The sequence below is a fragment of the Ambystoma mexicanum genome, chromosome 9 (assembly GCF_040938575.1).
Source record: "Ambystoma mexicanum isolate Mex_15411 chromosome 9, UKY_AmexF1_1, whole genome shotgun sequence".
NCBI classification, from domain to species: domain Eukaryota; kingdom Metazoa; phylum Chordata; class Amphibia; order Caudata; family Ambystomatidae; genus Ambystoma; species Ambystoma mexicanum.
In genome coordinates, this window is record NC_090931.1 from 792,808,381 (window position 1) to 792,831,105 (window position 22,725).

The following is a 22,725-nucleotide window of genomic DNA, read 5'->3' on the forward strand; positions in this document are numbered from 1 at the left end:
CATGTCCTCCAACAACCCCCTTCCCATCCCACGCAGAGCTGTCACTCCCATCCCCAGCACACCTGAAAGACCCATCATCACGGGAGCAGCAGTGATGGGGTGACTGGAAGCCATCGAGGCATGACAGCTGCGAAATGAAGCCATGTCAACATAGCACACCCACCACATTAAGGCAATCAGCCGTGCCATACGGAATGCAGCAGAATCCATGGCATGTGACAATTAAGGGACCCGTAGAGTCATGGAGGGCTGTACAGAGGCCCTGACAGGTTTCGATCAAAGGGTACAGGAGCTGTGCGAGGTACAATCCGCCCATGCTGAGCATATGTGGGAGTCAATCTGCTCCGCCAGCAGCTGCAGGTCTCAGGAGCTATCTGCCTCAACAATACCCACAGAGGGAATCCATGTAGGCTTCACCCAGGCGCCATTCCCTGCAAAATCTCCCCCCCCCCCTCCCACCCCCGTTTACCAGATGGACCCAGCTGTGGGAAGCGCCTGCGTAGATCCTAGATCAACATGGCACAGTTGGGCCGAGCCTTGGGCACATGGACCCACTAGCACTATTTTGGGGTGTTCTTAGGGGGCTAGGGGGGATTGTGTGATGGGGAGTTTACAGGGGGGTTGGGGGGATTGTGTGATGGCGAGTTTACAGGGGGTTGGGGGGGATTGTGTGATGGGGCGTTTACAGGGGGTGGGGGGATTGTGTGATGGGGCGTTTACAGGGGGTGGTGGGATTGTGTGATGGGGCGTTTACAGGGGGTGGGGGGATTGTGTGATGGGGCGTTCACAGGGGGTGGGGATGATTGTGTGATGGTGAGTTGTTAAGAAAATAATAAATCCTGTTCATAATGCATACAAAGCATGGACATTCATGACTGAGTTGAAGTGCCCTTTATTTTACAAGTGATATGTGTCAAATGCATCAATCCACCAGATCAAAAATAATTGTCAATCAAGGCCTGTCTTGCCAACCTCCCCTCCCTCACCCCATCCCTGTGTGCATGTGCCCCAGCTTCGGCCACATTTTCCTCATCATTCTCATCCCCAGGTGGCTGCCCATCAGCATCAGGGGGCAGTGGCACATGTCTGCGACAGCAAATGTTGTGCAGCATGGCACAGGTAAGTCCAATTTTGCCAACCTTCTCTGGTGTATTCATCAAGGCCCATGGCCAGGGGAGCAACAGTGATGGGGCAGCTGGAAGCCATAGAGGCCTGATAGCTGTGAATTGAGGCCATGTCAACAGAGCACACCCACCACATTCAGGCAATCAGCCGTGCCATACGGAATGCAGCAAAATCCATGGCACATGACAATTCACAGACCCGTAAAGTCATGGAGGGCTGTACAGCGGCCCTGACAGGTTTCGGCCAAATGGTATAGGAGTTGTGCGAGGTACAATCTGCACATGCTGAGCATATGCGGGAGTCAAACAATCTGCTCCGCCAGCAGCTGCAGGTCTCTGGCGCATTACCATCTGCCTCAATAATACCCACAGAGGGATCCCTGGAGGCTTCGCCCAGGCACTGTTCCCTGTGAAATTTCCCCTCCTCCCCGTTCACCTAAGGGACCCGGCCGTGGGAAGCACCCGCGTAGATCCTAGATCAACTTGGCACACTTGGCCGAGCTCTGGGCACATGGACCCACTAGCACTATTTTGGGGTGTTCTGAGGGGGGCAGGGGGTATTGTGTGATGGGGAGTTTACAGGGGGGTTGGAGGGGTTGTGTGATGGGGAGTTTACAGGGGGTGGGGGGATTGCGTGATGGGGAGTTTACAGGGGGCTGAGGGGTTGTTAAGAAAATAATACATCCTGTTCATAATGCATACAAAGCATGGACATTCATGATTGAGTTGAAGTGCTCTTTATTTTACAAGTGATGTGTCAAATGCATCAGTCCACCAGATCAAAAATAATTGTCAATCAAGGCCTGCCTGGCCAACCTCCCCTCACGCACCCCATCCCTGTGTGCATGTGCCCCGGCTTCGGCCACGTTTTCCTCATCACGCCCATCCCAAGGTGGCTGCCCATCATCACCAGGGGGCAGTGGCACATGCCTGCGACAGCAAATGTTGTGCAGCATGGCACAGGTAAGTACGATTTTGCCAACCTTCTCTGGTGCATACATCAAGGCCCCTCCCGTACGGTCTACGCACCGGAAGCATGCCTTCAGCAATCCAAATGCCATTTCCACACAGATGCGTGTATACCAGCTCTGCTGGAGTGTGTAGATTACTCACAGGGGTTATGAGCCATGTGTACTGCGGATATCCAGAATCACCTGCCCTGGAGAGAATGTAGACATTAGGACAAGGTTGTTTCTGTGGGTGTACAAGGCTCAGACACCTGTCACATTGGCAGCTGAGTCCAGTATGTGTTGGAAAGGCTAATGTTCTCTCAGTGCATTGCTCTCATACATCCTTCAACTGCCGGGACATGCATGGGCTGAGCTTTACATGCATCTGTCTATCCATTGAAATGCAAATGCTTATACAGTTTTCCATTTGGCTACTTCCATAGTGGTGTGTGTTGTGCAAGGTGCTGTCTACAATCAATGGACTACTCACTGCAATCATCACCCTGTATCTGTATGCCACAGTACTCTTGTGTCATGATGAGGGTACCCTCATATCTGTATGTTCGGGCGACAAGCTGTTAGGCCTTTAGTTGTGGCATTCATTATGGCTTGTTCTGTGTCATGGTCATGAAGTCAGGGCCACAGGCATGCACGGGTCGCATGCACAGGAGACCTGGGTGGACACTGTCCTGGCGCCTTTGGCGTCAGGCTCATGAACCAAAGTAAACAGGAACATCCATTTAACACCAAAAAGCTTTTATTATGTACATAGCGCTTCAGATGCATTAACCTTGAACATTCCATCCATTAAGCAGGATGCATTCCCCTTGAACATTCCATCCATCAAGCAGCCCCAAGTGTATTCTTGGGTGTGCCTGCTAATGGATTGCCTGCGCATGTGCTCACTTCCTGGTAAGCCGGCCCTAATGGGCGTGCCCACGATCTCAGCTATATAAGCTGCCCCTATCCTCAAGATAGACGCTTTGCTTTATTCTGCACTTGCAAGCAGCGTAACGCTCACCGTCGCCTGAGGTCAGATTTACCTTTGAAGATCCTGCTTCCTGGACATCCTGCTTCCTGCCAGCATACTTACCAACTGGGGGAAGCTGTTCTTACCTGTACATCTCTTCGGCAAACCACCAAGTATTCATCTTTACACTTTCCGGAACATCGAAATCTTCATCTTGGCACCGCAGCACGACACGCTCTATCGTCGACTGCAGCGCCTGCAAGGAAAAACAGAAGACAAGGTTAGACATTGAAAAAAAAGTCAGTTTAAGGATGCGCTTTGCCATACTTTGCGCTTTTCCTTAAACCGTCAATTACCTGCTGTCGAACATTGCAGTAGCATCCATCTTCCATCTGGCCGCGTCTCACAGCTGCATTGAGGCCGCATTTCCATCTAAGGGAAGAAAACAGAAGATAGACATTATTGCGGGCATAAATAGGAGCAACATATAAAGACTTTAAACAGAACGAACAGCATCACAAGAGCTCAAGAAAGTCTTACCAATCATAAGGAGAAGCATAGTCGCAGCTGGACTGGACTAATCCTTATCAGGGATCAGTGAAGGAACTAGATCCCATTCAACGCGCCCCTGCCAGAAGTAGCAGGACGGAGAGTTTATCTTCCATAATTCACAGGAGCAGTATCACCCCGTACCACCGCTCACAGCTTTTCTACTGAGGGAGAGGTCTGAAGGGTGTGATTCAAGTTCAAGGAGGGCTGCAACCGTGCCCCAACAAGATGCTTTGTGGTAGTTGGCCTTCAATATGTGAGTGTGCTTTCATAAGTGTGTGCCATTCAGGGTGTGTTGTGCTGTGTGGTACGTGTGCAAGGGTTCTCATGCGAGGGACATCCATGGGGATGTGGCTGTGCTAGTGCTGTCTCTTCCTCCTGCTGGCATGCAGGGATTCCTGTGTGTATGCCCCCCCCCGCCAATTTGGCATGCATTTCCACTCACCGAACATCCATGTGTTTTGGCCTCAGGGCGTCTCCATGTAAGCTGGCAGGGTACTGTTCCGCAGGACCATGAAGTCGTGGGTGGATCCTGGGTAGCGGGCGCAGCAGTGGGTGAAGGTTAGGTCGGGGCTACAAGTCATCTGCACGTTCATGGAATGGTAACTCTTACGGTTCCTGTAGGCTGCCTCATGTTCCTGGGGTGCTACTAGTGCTACATGTGTGCAGTCTAGGGCTGTTATAATGTTGGGGACTTGGGCAATGGCATGGAACTGTGCCTTGAGCTGGTTGACCTGTGCCTGTGTGGTTGGCAATGCAATGTGCTCATTGACATGGAGCAGCAGTGCATCCAGCACCTGTCCCAGCACGGCGCTGAAAGTGGACTGGGATATACCATGCATCATGGCATAGGTATGTTGGAAGTTGCCAGTCGCAAGGTACTGTAAAACGGAGACAGACTTGACAAGTGGGGGCACAGCAGTGCTGATGGCTATACGGCTGCCTGTGTCAGCCTGGATTGTGTCCAGCAACTTGGTGATGGTTGCCCTGTTCAGCCTGCACTCTGTGACCGGCTGCCCATCAGTCAGGGCCCAGGGAGTTGGCCTGACCCTGGGTATGGCTGGCCGCCTTGCTGGTGCTGGTCTTCTCCTCCTCCTCCTCCTCCTCATCCGCACCACCCCCTGTGCTACCAGGGCCCTGAGCTGGTTGGCAGGCCTCTGTAGCTCCAGCCGCAGCAAGTACAAGTCGACATCAAGGCTCCCGGCTGCAAATGGCAACATGATGTTGGGAAGGGTGTGTTGTGAATGTGTGGGCCTTCAGTAGGCCTCTGGTGTGCATGGTTTTCATCTGGGCCCTTGTTGCTGTCTCCTCCCTTCTCCTGATGCTGTAATGATGTTGGGGAGGGTGTGTTGTGCATGGATGGATCTTTAGTAGGCCTCTGGTGTGCATGGTTTTCACCTGGGCCCTTGTTGCTGTCTCCTCCCGGCTCATGATGCTGTAATGGTGTTGGGGATGGTGTGTTGTGCATAGGTGGGTCTTTAGTAGGCCTCTGTTGTGCATTGTTTTCACCTGGGCCCTTATTGCTGTCTCATGTGTTCTTTTACCTCCAGTATTTTGCCTGGGTTATTTTCGGCAGATTATCTGCCAGTTTTCTGGCGCTAAGGGCGCCAACGCTGGACTTGTGATGGCTCTGTAATTGCGCGTTTGGTTTCTGGCGCTTTTACAGCCAACGCTATAAATGCCGGCGGTATTGTCGCCGGCTGTAATTGCGCTGGCGGATTTGGCACTCGTGATCCGGCAGAGCAGTATTGGCGGCGCTAATAATGTTTCTGCCAGATATAAGGGTTACCGCCCAACTCGTGATGCGGCCCAAAGTATTGATATTCTATGTTTGTTATTATCAGCAGTCCAATTTATGCGGGGATAATCGTTTTGAACATTCCTATATCCTACCTTATCTTTCAGTCACCTCTTGCCAGTATTTATATTTCAATGGATTGCTTTTCTCCCGCAGATTCCTCATCTTGATAGATATCCATTGTCCAGCTCTGCTGCTCAGAAATGTTCTCGCCAGGGGGCGTAGTGAACCTCAACTCGACCGTCGATCCGTCTTGTGTGGTAGTCGATCGTCGGATCGGGAAGTGACGTCCGGTGCCATATATATACCACATCACTACGCCCCATGCTTCAGTTCCTTTTTTCTGCACGCTCACACGCTGTATTGGAATCTACTTCAGTTTCACTTGATGTTTTCACTGTTTTTTCCGGTTCACCTCGATATGTCTCCACATCGGATCTTGGGTTTCAATCGGTGCTCCGATTGCGAGGCCAAAATGTCAGTGATGGACCCACATGACGTCTGTTTATGCTGTTTGGGGTCCACTCACGACACAGAGGCCTGCGAGTTGTTCGCCAAGAGACAAACCAAGTCCCTGCGAGACAGAGCCGGTAAACTGGCACTGGGCTGGCCGTCACCGAAGTCTCCGGCGCAGTCTCTCGTCCGGTCATCTGTTGGCGAGGCTGCGAAGCCCGCTCGTCACGACGAGGGACGGCACTGCAAGAAATCGGAAAAGAGATCCCACTCCAGAAGCCATTCCTCATCCTCTTCCTCACGGAAGAAGAAGCAACGCCACCATCGGCGGGCATCAGATTCTTCCTCGGAGTGAGGTAAGCCCTCTAAGGGACCGACTACTCGTGAAGAGTGTGATTCATTTAAAAAAGAAAAGCTTGAAATGTTTCGGCAAAAGGCGGCTGTCGGCGCAGCTCCCTCCTGTGACCTGCTGGCCTCGGCAGCTAAAGCAGCGCTAGTTACCCCTGACCCCACGCTTGTCAGGAAGTCGATGCCTTTGGCGCAACTGAGCTTTCGAGCTCTGTGCCCCAAGAGGTGTGAAAATCACCCTCTAGAAGCCTCTCCCAAGGCACCCATAGGAACTATCGATGCTGGTACCCAATCCATGGGCCTCTAGGTCTCTGCTACAAGTGACTAAGCCCTCTGCTTCAGCATCCAGAGCTACAGAGCTGAAGGAAAAGCCCTCGACGTCGACCAGTGACGACAGCGCCTTTCAAATGTTTTTGTGGACAGGTTTTTTCGTCCCGATGCAGTCGATTTTCAGCGCCGATCAGGCTGAGGAGTGCAAAGAGGTTGACCCCCATCTTCGTGGGTTCAGGCGGTGTCGACTATTTCGAGGAATGAGACAATTTGATGACACTTGCTCAGGGCCTTCAAGATGTCAGTGGGGTTGGACACATCTCCAGACCTTGAGATGCAACAAAAAAAACCTACACTCACTCCAATGTTCTGTTTAGGACATTAGTAGAGAAAAGTGGTTGACACCCTTGGCCTCAGGTCGTCCGTCATTCCCCAAGAAGAATATGACCTTACAGATATCCTGGATGAGGGCCCGGCTATTGAGCACAACATGCCCTTCGATCCGGGCGGCAAGAGGGATCCCTTTCTTCCTCTCAAAACACCCTTCTCTTGAAAGTCTGGTAGTTCAGGCTGCCACTTTATCCTCCAGTCCCCTGGCATCCACGTCAAATCTCCCTACAGACAGGGAAGGGAAAAGCATAGATCCTTTGCCAAGAAGGTCTTTACCTCTGGCACATGGCTCTCAAGTCTAAAAACGTAGCTTGCGGTTTCGCTAAATTCTCCTACGGTTTGGGGAAGGATGTTGAGCATGCAGCAGAATATGCCCGGAAGGTCACATGCAGGACAGGTTTATACAGCTGGTGGAGGATGAAATGGAAACTACCAAGCAGTCCTTGCAAACAGGCCTTGATATTGTTGACTTAGTTGGCTGCTCCAAGGGGTCGGCAGTAGTTATGAGAAGGCAGGCCTATTTGAAAACTTCTGCCTTCTAGACATGCCTTTTAAAGGGGAGATGCTCATCGGACAGAAGGCGGATGACTCTATGGAGAAATTTAAAGACTCTAAAATTGCTGCTAAGTTGCTGGATCTGGCGCGCAGCTGGCTAAACCTGCTTTCAGCTTTGCCTCTAGAGGCAGAGGCTATAGGCGCTATGAGCCTTGTAGCAGGAAAGTGCAGCCCCCACAAGCCAGGCAGGGGAGAGGCATTTCTTGCATCCCGGTAGAGGCAGAGGAGCTTCTAAGGGCCAGCAGACAGCCGCTGCAGCTGGGGCGACGGCGCGTTCTAAGCCTTCTTCCAGCTCTGGCTTGTTTCAACTTCCCCTTCCCCAAGTTCAAATAGTCCTACAATAAGACTTGCAGTTCCCTTTCCATACTTCAACTTAGTTCAAATCAACAATGCTTCCAGGATCCTTTATAATACTTTAGAATCTGCAACATTTAGCACTGATGCTTTCCTTCAATTCAGCACTTATATCACACATCCTTTGTCTTTGACTTCTCTTGACTTGTTCCCAAGTAGGGCTACTCGTTGTCGGACTACACAGTCCACCCATTACAGGTCATGCAACCGATAACCCTTGGCACTTAGTGATGCTCTTATTTTTCCTTGATTAACACAGGTTTCAACCTTGTACCAGTGTCAGTACTTCACATGTGCTGTGTTTTCTCCCTGATGGTCTTTTGGCTTTGACACAACTTGTATTCACTTTATTCAGGGGTTTATATACCACCTTGTTTGCACTCTCGGGTTCAGTTACTTGACTTTCACATTTGCTTTTCACTTGGTTTATAAGTATTCATTACAGGCTTTCACTTTGTTAATTACTGCTTCCTAGCAGGTTCCACTATGTTCACAATAACATGTCATTAGCTTTCTACCCATGCTATAATTTCACATTATTTCCCTGCATCCCTATCTTCTCTTCGGTATTCAATATATGCTGTTGTATTTCCCAGAGCACTTGGTAACTTGTTCATAATTAACTTTTCGTTCAATCGGGTTCCAAACCCCATTCCTATATGCTTTCATTCGATTGTTAACTTTAAGTGTCCAATTCCCGCCTCTGAAGCGCCCTGGTCTGAGTTGTCCCTGTCTCGCATTCACCAGGGCTGCTTTGCTCCTGTGGGCGTCTCTCTACCTCTCTGTCTTCCTATTCACTCCCAGGTACACATTGGGAGCTCTCGCTCTCGCGAGACCTTCTTAAGCGTCCTGAGGCAATCGGGAGGTTTCTGTGTTGCCCAGCTCCAGCTGGGAACACTTGGCTCAGGTAATTGCTGGGGATCTGGTCCTCGTGCGACCCGCTCGGGTCATGCACCTCTCACAACCCCCTTGCAAAACAGGGCATCTCCTCTGCCGGTCCTGCTTCAGCCCACTCCTTGCCTTGCTGCTGTTGTCTTTCCTCCAGGCAGGTTCCCCCTCTGTCTGCTGGGCCTTCTTTTTAAGCACCTGCAACCCTTCAATTGGTTGCAGGTGCAAGTACTTTGCCTTACCATACTTGTAAAAATTAACAGGACATGCCAGACCCTCCAAAGGCATCTTCCTTGTCTCAGTACCATTGTGGTGAAATTGACTAGAAGTGTGCATCACTCCTGGGAAGAGAGACCACTGACCACCAGAGAAGGGTCTGCAACCCTAACAAGATTTGGCACTTTGTAGAAAACAAGTCAAAGTGTGCATCTAGCTGCGAACAGTATGTGAAAAACTAGAGGGTGTTTCACAGCGTTGACCCCGGGAATCCCTTACTCAGGTGGCCAGGGCATGGCCATCACCTTTGGATCCAGACCCTGGGGGTGGACAAGTGCAGGAGGATCACCTTGGTGAGGGGTCCTCGGGGACTGGAGGAGGAACGACCAATGTCGAGACATGTTATTCCCCTTTCCAAATACCCCTGTCCCATCCTATTTTGTAGGATATTCCAACTTCCCAGATTACCCCCCCCCCCCCACCCCCCATCCCCTTTTCCTAAACAAACACTGAGCCTAGGAAGAGGAGATCTGAGGCTGAAAGGAGTACCACCCATCCAATACATTGGACATGTCCCACTATTAAGATCAGGCAGGGTCAGGCACTTGATCTTGATTACAAACACCTGATACCTATTAGCTCTCCGCACATGGTTAAAAGGTGAAACAATGAAACAAACTCTGAGCCAGGCGGTGCATGAGAAGGAGCATTTCTTCTTGAGCAAGGCTGGAGACCAGGCTGGAGACCAGGCAGAGCACTTTATCTGGAGCAACTAAAGCAGGACCGTGACACGCAGGAGATTGAGAGCTGATCGTCCGGGATGCTAAGTTGTAAGGAGGTTAGCTGGACGCCCACATTGGCCTGTGACCGCTGAGTGTTTCAAGCGGTCAGCCAACGAGAGAAGAGAGTGGCGCCTGATAGGTGCTGCGGGAAGCAGCACGCTCCCCTCCCAAGGCGAGAACCTTCGCAGGAGAGGAGGAGTTGTCACTATGGGAAAGACTTCAACCACATGGCCGGTGAGTGATCAAAGAAGCCGGGCCGTGCACAGCACATATTGAATGTTGCGTGATTGCTTAGAAGTCTGAAGTAATGAAACAAACCTTTATTAAAGACTGTCCTTGAAGTTGAAGATACTGTATCAGTGGGGTGGTCCTGCAAGGTGCATTTGAATTGTCGAAAGACTCTGCACTGTGAATGAACGTACGATTTAAAGTGAAAGGCAAAGTGAAAAGGGAAACATGAATGAAGTAGCAAATTGTTAATAATTGTGAGAAGCCCAGGGAGGCTGAAGTGAAAAGGAACTGAAAAACAAGGTTTGATCCCAGCAGAGGGAAACCTAGATATGAGAGATGTTTTTGAAATTTGAAATAAGTACTGTGCTCGAAACTACATTTACCAAGAGGCCTTGGTGTAGGAGAGAAAGTGACGTGTGAGGAAAGAAGGTCGAAATGGTCATGCTGGGGTAGGACCAAGCCTGATTTGCATATGGGTTTTCCCCTTCTGTAATGGCTTGGCAGGCTGAAAAACGATGGTCTGGAGCGTTGCGCAGAGCTATGCTCGTGGTTATGATTAATTCAAAACCTTCCAGCCATCACCTTTTTGTTTTGCTAAAGTCACCCTGAGTTGGACGGGTATGCCCAGATGTGTGTCCTGAGTCTGCCCGGCCTAGAGACCCAAGCTACTCCTCACTGATGATGCCCAACGAGGCTGAAACATGTCTGGGGAGGCTTGTGGTCTCGTGCAGAAGTGATGTGACCTAGCAGTTCGGGCTGGACTGCCCCTTTTGGGGTAGGACCAAGCCTGATTTGCATATGGTTTTTCCCATTCTGTAATGGCTTGGAAGGCTGAAAAACGATAGTCTGGAGGGTTGCCCAGAGCTATGCCTGTGGTTATGATTAATTCAAAAACTTCCAGCCATCACCTTTTTGTTTTGCTGAGGTAGGAGCAAAAGCCCCACAGTTTCGAAAGTCTTTGACAGCGGAAGGAAAGTGAAAGGAGGCTTGAGCCGAACGAAGGGAAGCCTATGAAGGTGTGCTTGAAGCTGAGGGAAGGGTACCCCCACAAATTGTGATTGAAAGATTTGAGTCCGGCGGAGGGAAACCTGTACTGAATTGTGGTAACCAGAAGGAAACAAACTTTTATTGAACTGTATTACAAGCTAAAAGGTGACCTGGGTTGGACTTAGAGAAAGCCGAGCGGTCCAGCAGATAAATTAGGGACTTTTCTTGGAAGGCCAAGTGGGCCCTGGTCCATGAGACAAACTGGATCCTTGTGTCCGAAGCCAGAGTGTGTTGCAAGGTCCAAGTGTGCCACCTTACCCCGGGCTACAAAACGTGGGGAAGGGACTTTACGCAGCCATACTGACATTTCTTTTGAACACTGATTTTCATTTTTGCATTACACATTCCCTTTACACATTTATTGCATTAGAAAGAGGGCAGGCATTAGGTTTATTAGTATAGGCCGTTTTATTTTGACTAAGAACTGACTACAACTATATTTTCATTTGGTTTGATGGTCAAGAATACTCCCATCTTAGTTATAGAGCAAGACAGGAGTTTTCCAACCCCTTTTAAACCATCGATAAAGGTTTTGAAACTTGCAGCTCTTGTGTCAGTGTCTACTTGTGATACCATGCCTCACTCACAATTAAGACAGAACTGTATCAAGCAATGAAGTTCTGATTTCAAAATCTTACTTATATAGTTATAGTGAATAAATCTTGTGATTCTCGCCCTCCAACATTCACTTACTACAAGTATCAAGGTAACCGGTGCAGTAGGATACAGGCAAATGTTAGCTGTCTGTATCAGATAAATGCAGAGCGACAGCACAAGGGGAGGGAGCTACTGTGTAAGGGCGAAGGAGTGGTGGCATAAGGTGGGTACAACAGCACAAGGGGGAGGAGCAGAATAGTGGGAAGGAGGTGAAGAAGGAGGGAGGAGTGACTGCATGGCGGAAAGAGCAACAGTGCAAGGGAGAAGGAGCAGTACGATAGGGGAGGAGGGACCTCGCAAGGTGGGGGAGGTTCCACGCAAGGGGGGGGAGAGCACGAGGAGGAGGAACCACGCAGGGGGGGGAGGAGGAGAGTCCACGTAGGGGGGGTGGTGGGACCACGCAAGGGAGGGGAATGGAGCAACAGCGCAAGGGAGGAGGGACAGAGGAGGGGACAGTGCAGAGAGGGTTGGACAGCACAAGCAGGAACATAGCAACAGTGCAGGTGGGGCGGAGTATATCTGTTGGTTGTATATATAATTGCAGCCTTTGGTCATAATTGTCCTGTATTGTAGTTTTGATCTCAATGGGGCACATTTTCAGCCCGTCGTAGCGTAAGCAAACTGCGTAAAAGCATTGCGCAAAGGCTTTTTGACATTTTGCTTACGCTACGCCCCTTTTTCAATCATTTGTATGGAGGAGAGGAGGGGCAGAACACAACTTGCATTTCCACCACCTTCCATCCTCTACGCCATACAAATGATGCAGCATTTGCAACGGCATGGGGGGCAATCTAGGGGGGTAAGGAGTGAAAAAGTAAGGGCTCGAAGGGCCGACAGAGCAACAGGGATGGAGTGAAAGCACAAGGGGGAAATGAGCGGCAGCGCAAGTGTGAGGTACAATAGCGCAAGCGGGAATGAGCAACAGCGCAAGGGAGGAAGGAGCAACAGTTTAATGGTGGGAAGGAAGGACAGCGCAAGGGGGGAAGGAGCAACAGTGCAAGGGGGGAAGGAGCGACCGTGCAAGCAGCGAGAGCGCAATGGGGAATGAGCGACAGCGCAAGGGGTGAAGGAGCGACAGCGCAAGGGGTGAAGGAGCAACGGCACAAAGGGGGGAGGAGCGACAGCACAAAGGGGGGAAGGAGCGACAGTACAAGGGGGGCGGGACCGACAGTGCAAGCGGGAGGAAGCGACAGAGCAAGGGGGAAGGAGTGACAGCACAGGGGGGGTGCAACAGTGCAAGGGGGAGAAGTGACAGTACAATAGTGGGGAAGAGGTGCAGCCCAAGGGCCAGCAGATCGGGAAGGACAGCGCAAGTGAGGGCAGAGGCACAGTGTAAGGGGGAGGAACAACATAAGGGGGGTGACAGCACAAGGGGGAAAGGAGCAACAGCACACGTGGGGAGTACATGTGTTGGTTGTTTGTATAATTGCAGCTTTTAGTCATAGTGATCTTGTCCTATATTGTAGGTTTGATCTGAATGGGGCTCATTTTCAGCCCGGCATAGCATAATCAAAATGCGCAAAAGTCTTTCATAAAGGGGGGCTGAAAGCAACTTGAGTGTCCACCATTTTCCTTCCTCTTCTTCATACAAATGCTACAGCTTTGCAAATGCTGGAGATCCTTATTGGGCCCACCAGCTTTATGCAACAGCATAAAGGAATCCATAGTAAATGCTGCCAGCCATGCTCCCATGTAAGATTGGAGAGGTGCAGTACCACTAACAACATATAGATGTCCTCATGAGATTTTAGGACCTCTACATGTTTACAGTGGTACTGCGCCTCTCCAAAAAATATTGTTGTGTATGGTAACAATATGCAGAAAGGGAAGCCTACATGTAGCCCAACAGGGCCAGGAAAGTAGCCCAACCCCCTGTCTCCGAAAAGATTGATCACTCTGCGGCCCTAGCTTTGAAAATGACACAGCTATGTGGCATTTTACAATACTCCTGTTTGGGAGAACATTTTTTAAATAACCCACTGTTGGATTACATCGGCGTAATAGATCAAGAAATAAAATGTAGTGTGTTGGCTGGTTATGCCACAGCATTCCAGTTATCATGCCAACCACAAAGACAACTTTCGGACACTGCTTTCCTCTCTATAGCGATGGTTTTGGCGCATTTGGGGCACAGCTAGCTACATATGTCTTGCAAATTACCTCACATCCAGAGTCATGGGCACCCAAAGGTGCCGAACAGAGCTGGTGGCTGAAAAAGATTCCAAAGACAGCTGGTGCTGAAGAAGATGTATCTAAAGTGGAGAACCTGTGGCAAGAAGGGTTAATAATAATAATGGGTTATTTATAATGCGCTTAATAAGCGCGGACCTGGGGATCGAAGTTCTGTTGCTCTGTGTCGTCTTGCTTCCAAGGCGAGTGTGCTTCCCCTGAGCTATCCGCCATCAGAAATAAAATAACCCAGATGTAAGTCGTTTTTATTTCCCTTCCCCATTTAATCCCATCTTCCCCGTTTTGATATTTCTGATTATCTATTTCTTCCTGTAATGCTGAATTGTGCATGTGCTTACAAATTTGTTTGATGTTGCTTAACTAAAAAATATAAGTGAGTAGTGGAACATGTGTTTTTTACTATCATGTTTCTTAATAACGTGTCTTGGTTTTGTTCTTCTGTTTAGGGATCTGTTATTTAACCAGTTATATGACAAGTTTAGTGAAAATTCAGTGGCCAAGGGAATCTTCCTAGAATGTTTGGAAACATACATTTTGAGAGACCAACTTGTGGGCCTCACAGCACAGGTGATGAAAGATCTGCTGATCCACTTCCAGGACCGCAATATGATGGGCAGTGTTGAGGCTTGCATTGTGCACATGGATGTAACTAGCCTTGATATACAGCAGGTGAGGTTGCCTTGCATTTTGCGTGCTGATTTGGTTTTTATTATATTTTTCCCCTTGTAATAACGGAGAACTCAACTACTGTGCATTTATAGATATGTTTATTTTTCAGTATGCAAGACAAATGGTCTGTAAGCTTTTGTTGGCTAATTGCAATATAATTTATTGACCATACAGGTTGCTACAACCTAATGTTTTATACTGACTGTTAGGCAGAAACCTGTGCGGTACCCTTAGGGACCACTGCAAACAGTTTAGGACTACAGGTGTTAGCAGTAAACCCAATTGGTAGCAGCCTGTACCACCCAGATTTACCTGGTAGCTGTGGCTGAGCAGTCAGACTTCTCTCAAGAAGAGTTGGGCAGTATATAGAGTATACACATTAGGTACAAAAATACAGTAGCACAAGCAACACTGACCAGAGCTTTGGTATAAAAGTATATCATTATTTATTTAAAAACACACTTGTAAAAATACACTGGCACTAATATGTCAAGCAAGTTCAAACACAGTCACTAGAAATATGTACACCTCCCTGAATAAATTATTCGACAAGTCTAAGTTAAGACACCACTTATTTGCAAAACAGAGGTGAGCGCGTAACCTTAGATGACATCCAATAATTCAGTTTAAAAAGGGAGAGAAAAGGCAGAAATAGGAAAACACACAATACCAACACTTTTAAAGAACCACAGCAAGTCAAGAAAGGCAGGGGTCTACTGTAGAGCAAAAAGTTCATAAGCCAGGCCCACTCTTGGAGAGAGCAAGGCGGAATGTGCCCAAGATCACACAGTTGAAGTACACTGAAAAGTATTTGCAGATAGTTCAAAAAGGAGTTAGATTAGTTCAGGAGAGTTAGTTAACAGGTCCGAGGTCACCCCAGGATAGAGAGTCAAGGATTTATGGGACACCTTGAACAGTCTTTTGCAAGGGAGACCAGGCGGGACAGAGTACCTGAAATGGTGAGAAAGCTCCAGCGGGGGCAGTTGTTCCTGGCAGCGGGTGCAAGTCGGTGCTTCGTCCAGGGGAAGAGAAGATCTCGACGTGGAGGAAAGCTGGAGGTCGTTGCACTGCCAGGGTAGAAACCAGCCGCGGAGTTTCCCGGTTAAAAGGTACTACCCTTTTATTCGCGGTAGTGGTGAAGCGTGGCTATCTGGCTGCCGGGGTGCTTGGCACGGGCGATTCGACCACAAGACGATCCAGGAAGGTGAAAAAAGGTGAACTGGTTAACCCCACCAGCTCAAAGGAAGAAGACTCTCCTGGAAGAAGATCTTCTCTGTCGTTGGGAAGTGGTGAGTTCGGTTCAGCAGGGCTCCACCGGTGGTGTCGTTGTTGCAGGTCGGCTCAGCTTCTCCCTCTTTGGATTCTTTAGGTCCTGTGGCGACTTCTGAAGTTCCAGTCCCCAAAGCCCTGTTTTTATGCAGAAAACCCCCATTCATCAGTCCTAGCTGTCACTCAAACATGCTAAGTGGTGAGCCGGGCGGCTCACCACTGGGCCAATCACACAAGGGTGCGACTTGAGTTGCCGAGGCAACTCAGTCCAGGGTGCCTATTCCCCCCTCCCACACATCCTGTAGACCCAGACAGAGTGGCACCACTTTTGGAGGCTTCTGTAAAGAAGCCCGCCAAAAGTGGAACAAAGGGCTCGACTTAGGTTGGAGTTACAGAGGCGAACACAAACGCCATTTTAAAACCGAGTCCTGGCAAAAAGACCCAACCGGGGAATAAATATTAAACAAATAACCCGGCGGTATCTTTAACATTGCACCAAAAAAAGTGGTGCGTTTTAAAATGAATGGGAAAATCCCATAGGAAATATTCCGGTGGAATATTTTGCGTGGTAACCACTGCCACCAGCCAGAAACTCGGCAAGGGGGGACTGGACAGTGCCCCCTTGAAAAACAGACCCAAGGTCAATCGAATTACCCCTACCAGTACTTCCACAATATGATGGTTTGTACTGGTTCTGTTCACAATTTAAGACTAGTAAAGTCAATGGTGACTTTACATGCCCTGGGAGACAGTAGTCAGTCCCAGGGTATGGAGTCTATGTTTGGGGGCCACTATGACACCCCTCTGTTACTGCACTGAGGGTGCTGCGTAACACACTTACCAAAAACACTGGAAGCCCAATGGAGTAAAGGACCCCATAGCCCATAAAACACATTACAAAGTCAAAGGACATTCTCAAATCATGCCTAAGAGTGGGAGAAAAAGAGTCTCACTCTTAGCAGGAGAAACAATTAAACCCCAAAAATCGAGCAAAGCTGCTGGGGGACTCACTAGGTTTGGGAAATTAGCCTATACAGAGAATTCTCCCTAACACTGACTAAGTAAATTAAACATCCTACATGCCCTAATTTGTTGCATTATTATGTCAGAGTTCATTAGGGCCTTAAATTGCGTATTTATGAGCAATTATGTTTGTAACTCTTAACTAAAGCATGTGATTAACACCTGCACCTGCTCACACCATACAGCAAGCGATTGTGCCATCATTGATTGTAATACTTAGATGTTTTCGGAAGGTGGGCATTTGAGATCCCTTGTACTTCTTTTTATTAAAGTATAGACATTTTACTTTGAAGCTACAGTCGGTCACACAATAAAACGAAATAATTGGCCTTCTTGAACCATGTGACCATTTCTGCATTTATTAAGTCAGGACGATAGTTCAGAGTGGAACACTCCTTACCCCCGTAAATGTCCCCCGCGAGGTGCGATTTTGCCTAAAAGACTGTTAGGGAGAATTCACTGTTTAGGCTGAATTTCCTAACCTAGTGAGTCCCCCAGCAGCTTTGCTGGATTTTTGGGGATTATTTTTTTCTCCTGCCAAGAGTGAGACTCTTTTACCCTCACTCTTGGGCATGATTTGAGTGTGTTTCTTTGACTCTAGTTGTGTTTAATGGGCTATGGGGTCTTTTACTCCATAGGGCTTCATGTGTTTTTGTGATGTGTGTTACACAGCACCCTCAGTGCAGTAACACAGGGGTGTCATAGTGACTCCCCAGTATAGACTCCATACCCTGGGACTGACTACTGTCTCCCAGGGCCTGTAAAGTCACCATTGACTTTACTAGTCTTAAATTCTGAACATAACCAGTACAAACCATCATATTGTGGACGTACTAGCTGGGGCAATTCAATTGCCCCGGGGTCTGTTAGTCGAGGGGGCACGTCTCCGTCCCCCCTGATCGAGTTTTGGCTGGTGGCAGTGGATACTACTTTTTATATTCAACCGCAAATATTTCTCTATATGGGATTTTCCCATTGTTCGAGGCTATCTTTATTTATTTAATTATGATAGCCTCGAACATACCGCCGGTTTATTTAATTAATATTAATTCTCCGGTTGGTATTTTTTGCCAAAACTCGGTTCTAAAATGGCGTTTGTGTTCTCTTCTGTGACTCCAACCCAAGTCGAGCCCTTTGTTCCACTTTTTGGCGGGCTTCTCCACAGAAGCCCTCCAAAGTGGTGCCACTCTGTCTGGGGTACTTAGGAGGGGTGGAGGGGGATTTAGGCACCCTGGACCGAGTTGCCTAGGCAACGCAAGTCGCACTCCGTCCTGATTGGCCCAAGTGGTGAGCCGGCCGGCTCACCACTTAGCATGTTTGAGTGACAGCTAAGCTGAGTGAATGGGGGTTTTCTGCATAAAAGCAGGGCTTTGGGGACTGGAACTTCAGAAGTCGCCACAGGACCTAAGAATCCGACGAGGGAGAAGTTGAGCCGACCTGCCACGACGACACCACCGGTGGAGCCCTGCTGGACTGTCTCACCACTTTTCCCAACGACAGAGGAGATCTCTCGCCGGAGAGTCTTCTTCCTTTGACTGGTGGGGATAACCAGTTTCACCGTCTTTTCGCCTTCCCGACGTATCTCGTGGCCGCCTTGCCTATGCCAAGCACCCCGGCAACCGGGATACCACGTTTTACCACAACCGCGAATTAAAGGGTAATACCTTTAACCGGAAGACTCCGCGGCTGGTTTCTTCCCTGGCAATTCAACGACCTTCATCTTTACTCCAAGTCGAGATCTTCTCTTCCCCTGGACGACGACGAGACTTGCACCCGCTGCCAGGAACAACTGCCACCGCTGGAGGATCCTTCCCACTTAAGGTACCATGTCCCGCCCGGCTTCCCTTGCCACCGACTGTACGTGGTAGATTTAGCCCCCGGCTTTCGAACCTGGGTTAGCCTGGGACACCCTGGCTAAACTTTTCTGAGCCTCTCTAAAATCTTTTCGAACTCTCTGCAAGACTTTCTAAGCCTAGTGTAACTGTGTGATCTTGGCCGCATTTGTGCTCTGCTCTCTCCAAGAGTGGGCCCAGCCTCTGGACTTTGGCTCATAAGTGACTCTTGCTCTTCTGCCTTGCTAAAAGTGTTCCTAAATCTTAGAGTGGTGTATCTTCACATATTCTGTCTTTTTCCCTCCCTTCTTCATGAAGTTATTGGAGTGCCATCTATAGTTAAGCGCTCACCTCTGTATGAAAATAAGTGGTGTTAACTAAGACTTACCGAATAAGGAATAAGGGTTGTATATATTATAATAGTAACTGTGTTTAGAGTGTTTTACAATAAGAGTGCTGGAGTGTTTCAAACAGTGTGTTTTTAAATAAATAATTATATACTTTGATACCAAAGCTCTGGTCAGTGTTTGCTTGTATTGTTGTATCTGAGTGCCTATTGTGTATACGTTGCATACTGCCTAACTCTTCTTGAGGGAAGTCTGACTGCTCAGCCACAGCTACCAGGTAAATCTGGGTGGTACAGACTGCTACCAAGTGGGTTTACTGCTAACACCTGTAGTCCTAAATCTTTTGCAGTGTTCCCAAAGGGGACTGCACAGGTTTCTGCCTAACAAAGACTATGGGATAGAGTTGGTATTTCAATGGATTGCATTCTCCCACAGATTCCTCAACTTGATAAATATTCAGCCGGCATCGGCTGCTCTGCACATTTTTCGGCAGGGGGCATATTGCTGCTCGATATAGTCTTCAATAACTCCCACGTATTGGGGCGCGCCACTTATGGACAATGGTCGTTGATCGCCGTATTACAGGAATGCACTACTTACCCTTACCACAGTTCCTTTTTCTGTGCGCTCAGCACGCTAAGCGGAACCCGCTGGCGAACCGAATTTGTAATATGCCAGTATGTCGGGGCCTAAACAGTCCGATTTCAAATGCTGCAAGGACTGCAACTCCAAAATGGCCCTCACGGATCCACACACTTTGTCTGTGGTGTCTCGGTGGTGGACACGATACGGAACAATGTGGTTTTTATCTAGCGAAGAACCCTAAAGCAGTGAAGGAATGCTCAGCCAAGCTGGCACTCGGTAGACCGCCATTGAAATCCCTGGCAAAGATGGTCTCTAAATCATCGTAGCATAATACAGAGAGAACTACCCCTGAGAAACGTTGAGAAGGAAGGTGTCCCAAGAAGTCTAAAATGGACTCGCAATCTCGTAGCGAGTCTCACCCCTCTGACATTGTCGCTCAAAAAGTAGCGCCACGCAATTCCGATTCATCGGATGACCGGGGTAAGTTGTACTCTGCAAAGGGTGCATCCAGGGAGAAGTGGGAGGACTTCAATAGTCAAATGATGAAGGTCTTTGAGCAGGCCTTGCCTGGTACAGCTTTGGCCTCAACGCCGGAGGTGGATTCGGCTTCAACCGCGCCCAACCCGTCCGATACGAAGGCAGCCAAGGGAAGTTGAACGCCCTTGAGCGAGACCCCGAAGGAGAATCCTACTCATACACTGATACCATTGCCAGCCCCGCTGGACCGAGAAGCCCATCGAACCGCTGAAGGTCCGCAAGATCGAACCTTCATACCAGATTCGAGATCCGTTTTCTTAGACTCAATGCAGTCGATTTTTGATGAGGACGACGATGCAATACCCTTTCAGTTTGAACCGATTGGGGCGGTCTAGCCTTAGATCCGTTACCCTGATAACGAGGCGGACCAGACAGGATTACGGGAACTCCGAGGGCCTTCACGTGCCTTTGTTGCAATATGACCTTACTGACATCCTCGACTGGGTACTGCAGACTGAACGGGCTCTGCCGTTCAGTGCCGCCATAGCGGACCCAGTCATGCCCTTGTGGCAACACCCATGCTCGACGCTGGCTGTCAACTCAGAGCTAACAAAGAAATATAAGTTCCATTCCTGATGGTCCACCAGAGCCTGGAAGGGCTACTGGTGCAGGCTTCAATGGTCATGTCTAGACCTTTGAGGTTGACATCGAACCGTCCAATGGATAGTCAGTCAACAAAAAGTTGAAGCATTGGTGAAGAATGTGTTTGCATCAGGGAGCATGGTGCTTAAAGCCGTTAAAGCCTCATGTACTTCTATGAAATGTTCCAATATGCCATGGAGCAGCATTTCTGAGGCATCTGACCATCTGAGCAGGCATGATTTCCTAAAAATCATAGCTGATGGTAAGGAGATGGCCTGTCCTATTCTGGTCCCCATTAAGGGGGAGGGACTCTGTCCCATTCTGGGCCTCAGGGTCTTGAACAAGTTCTTGAGGAAGGACACATTCAGGATGGTGACGTTGAGGGAGATTCTCCATGCTCTGCAGTTCCATAACTGGCTGGTGTCGTTGGACCTTCAATACGCCTATCCACCGGAAGCACAGACGGTTTCTGAGGTTTATCATCAGGGACGTACATTACCAGTTCAAGATGCTCCTCTATGTCTTGACCTCTGCACCCAGGGTTTTTACCAAGCTGATGGCAGTAGTAGCGCCCCATCTCTGGAAAGCTTGCGTCTTTGTGCTCCCATACTTGGACGATTAGCGGATCTGGGCTCAGTCGCCAGGAACCATTTCGAGGCACCTCAAGGACAATTGTTCACTACTGCATGACTTGAGTTTCTCTCTTAAATTATAGAAATCACAGATCACCTCAGCGCAGAGGCTCCAGTTTATTGCAGCAGTCTTGGACTTACCGGGAAGGGAAAGCGTTTCCTCCCGAGGAGGGAGTCGCCAGCGTGGCAAGAATGGCCAGTCTCTTCACAAATGCCAGCAGTCTCTCGGTATCCACTTTCCTGTGCCTGCTGGGCCTCATGGCGTCCTGTATTTTCCTAGTGCCACAGGCAAGACTCCAAATGTGATCCCTGCGGTGGCTTTTCAGGGGCCAGTGGTCGTGGTATTTCGGCGAGATGTCGGATGTACTCTACGTTTCAAGGACTGTGGTCCACGACTTGGTCTGGTTGAATGACAGGACACACATGTTGGCGGGAGAACCTTTCTGGGTGTCTTGTGCTGAGACACATGTGGTCACAGATGTCTTGCTGAAGAGGTGGGGAGCTCATTGCGGCTCCATTCAAATCAGCGGCCATTTGTCTCAGAAGGAAAAATGGTGCCACATCAATCTGGAGCTGCGAGCAGTCAGACTAGCGCTGATGACGTTTGCCCCTTGCCTGCCAGGGAAGCATGTCCTGGTACTCATAAGTCCTGCCCCCTTTCCTTCATCCTTGTGGCCGTCCCCGAACATGGGAACGGTACTGGAAGCTTTGACATTGAAAATTGAGCGACCCCTTTACATTTAGCATAGCGTGTGGGGCCACGCTCCCGAGACCCCACCCTCCAGCGCCTCACTACAGCCCCTTTTTCCGCACGGACGGTTTGTACCTGGCAACTAGGTGTGGGAACTTTTTCAACTTTTTTTGTGCTCCCTGTTCTTTTGTTTATCAAATAACACAAAAAGTGAAATTCTGACGCTGCAAAACTTGCAAACGGGCCGCCATCAGAAAAACAACAAATTTAGATGGCATCTGGGAAAAGAAAAACTTACCACGGTGGAAAGCACTAGATATCTCGGCATGCAAATTAACACAAACATGAATGATAGCCCTTGGATGGAGATTGCGAAAACAAAATGCCGACACTTTGCCTCTCAAGCACTGATCCTAAACAAAAAATACGGGAAGTTCTCGCTTAAGCCAGTGATAACCTTTTACCAGCAGAAGGTTGTCCCGTCCCTCATATATGGAGCTGAAAATGCTTTTGGATGCCGAGTTGAATTCTGGCCAACCCTAGAACACATCTTCTGGGTAAAAACTTTACATCTACCAAATAGCATCTCAACAGCCTGCCTACGTTATGAGTTAGGCCTGATTTCTATTGAGGCACGGGTCACGTGGAATGCCCTGGCCCTATTTAGGAAAACTACACTGCCAGACGCTGCTCCACAATTTAAAATACTGAGCAAACCTGGAAATGCGAACCCAGACTGTCTGTTAGCTTTATGGTTTAAGAAATGTGAAGAGCTTCTGACCATGT

At 49.0% G+C, this 22,725-nt stretch overlaps 1 protein-coding gene across 3 annotated transcripts in view; it reads left to right on the forward strand.

The window, feature by feature from the left end:
- The window catches only part of VPS8 (VPS8 subunit of CORVET complex), a 2,529,257-nt gene that overhangs the window by 1,046,347 nt on the left and 1,460,185 nt on the right, over positions 1–22,725 (forward strand). For all 3 annotated transcript variants that reach the window (XM_069615741.1, XM_069615740.1, XM_069615739.1), the window contains exon 21: positions 14,219–14,441. In XM_069615741.1, the coding sequence (XP_069471842.1) occupies positions 14,219–14,441 (223 nt within the window). The remainder of the gene's footprint in view (positions 1–14,218; positions 14,442–22,725) is intronic.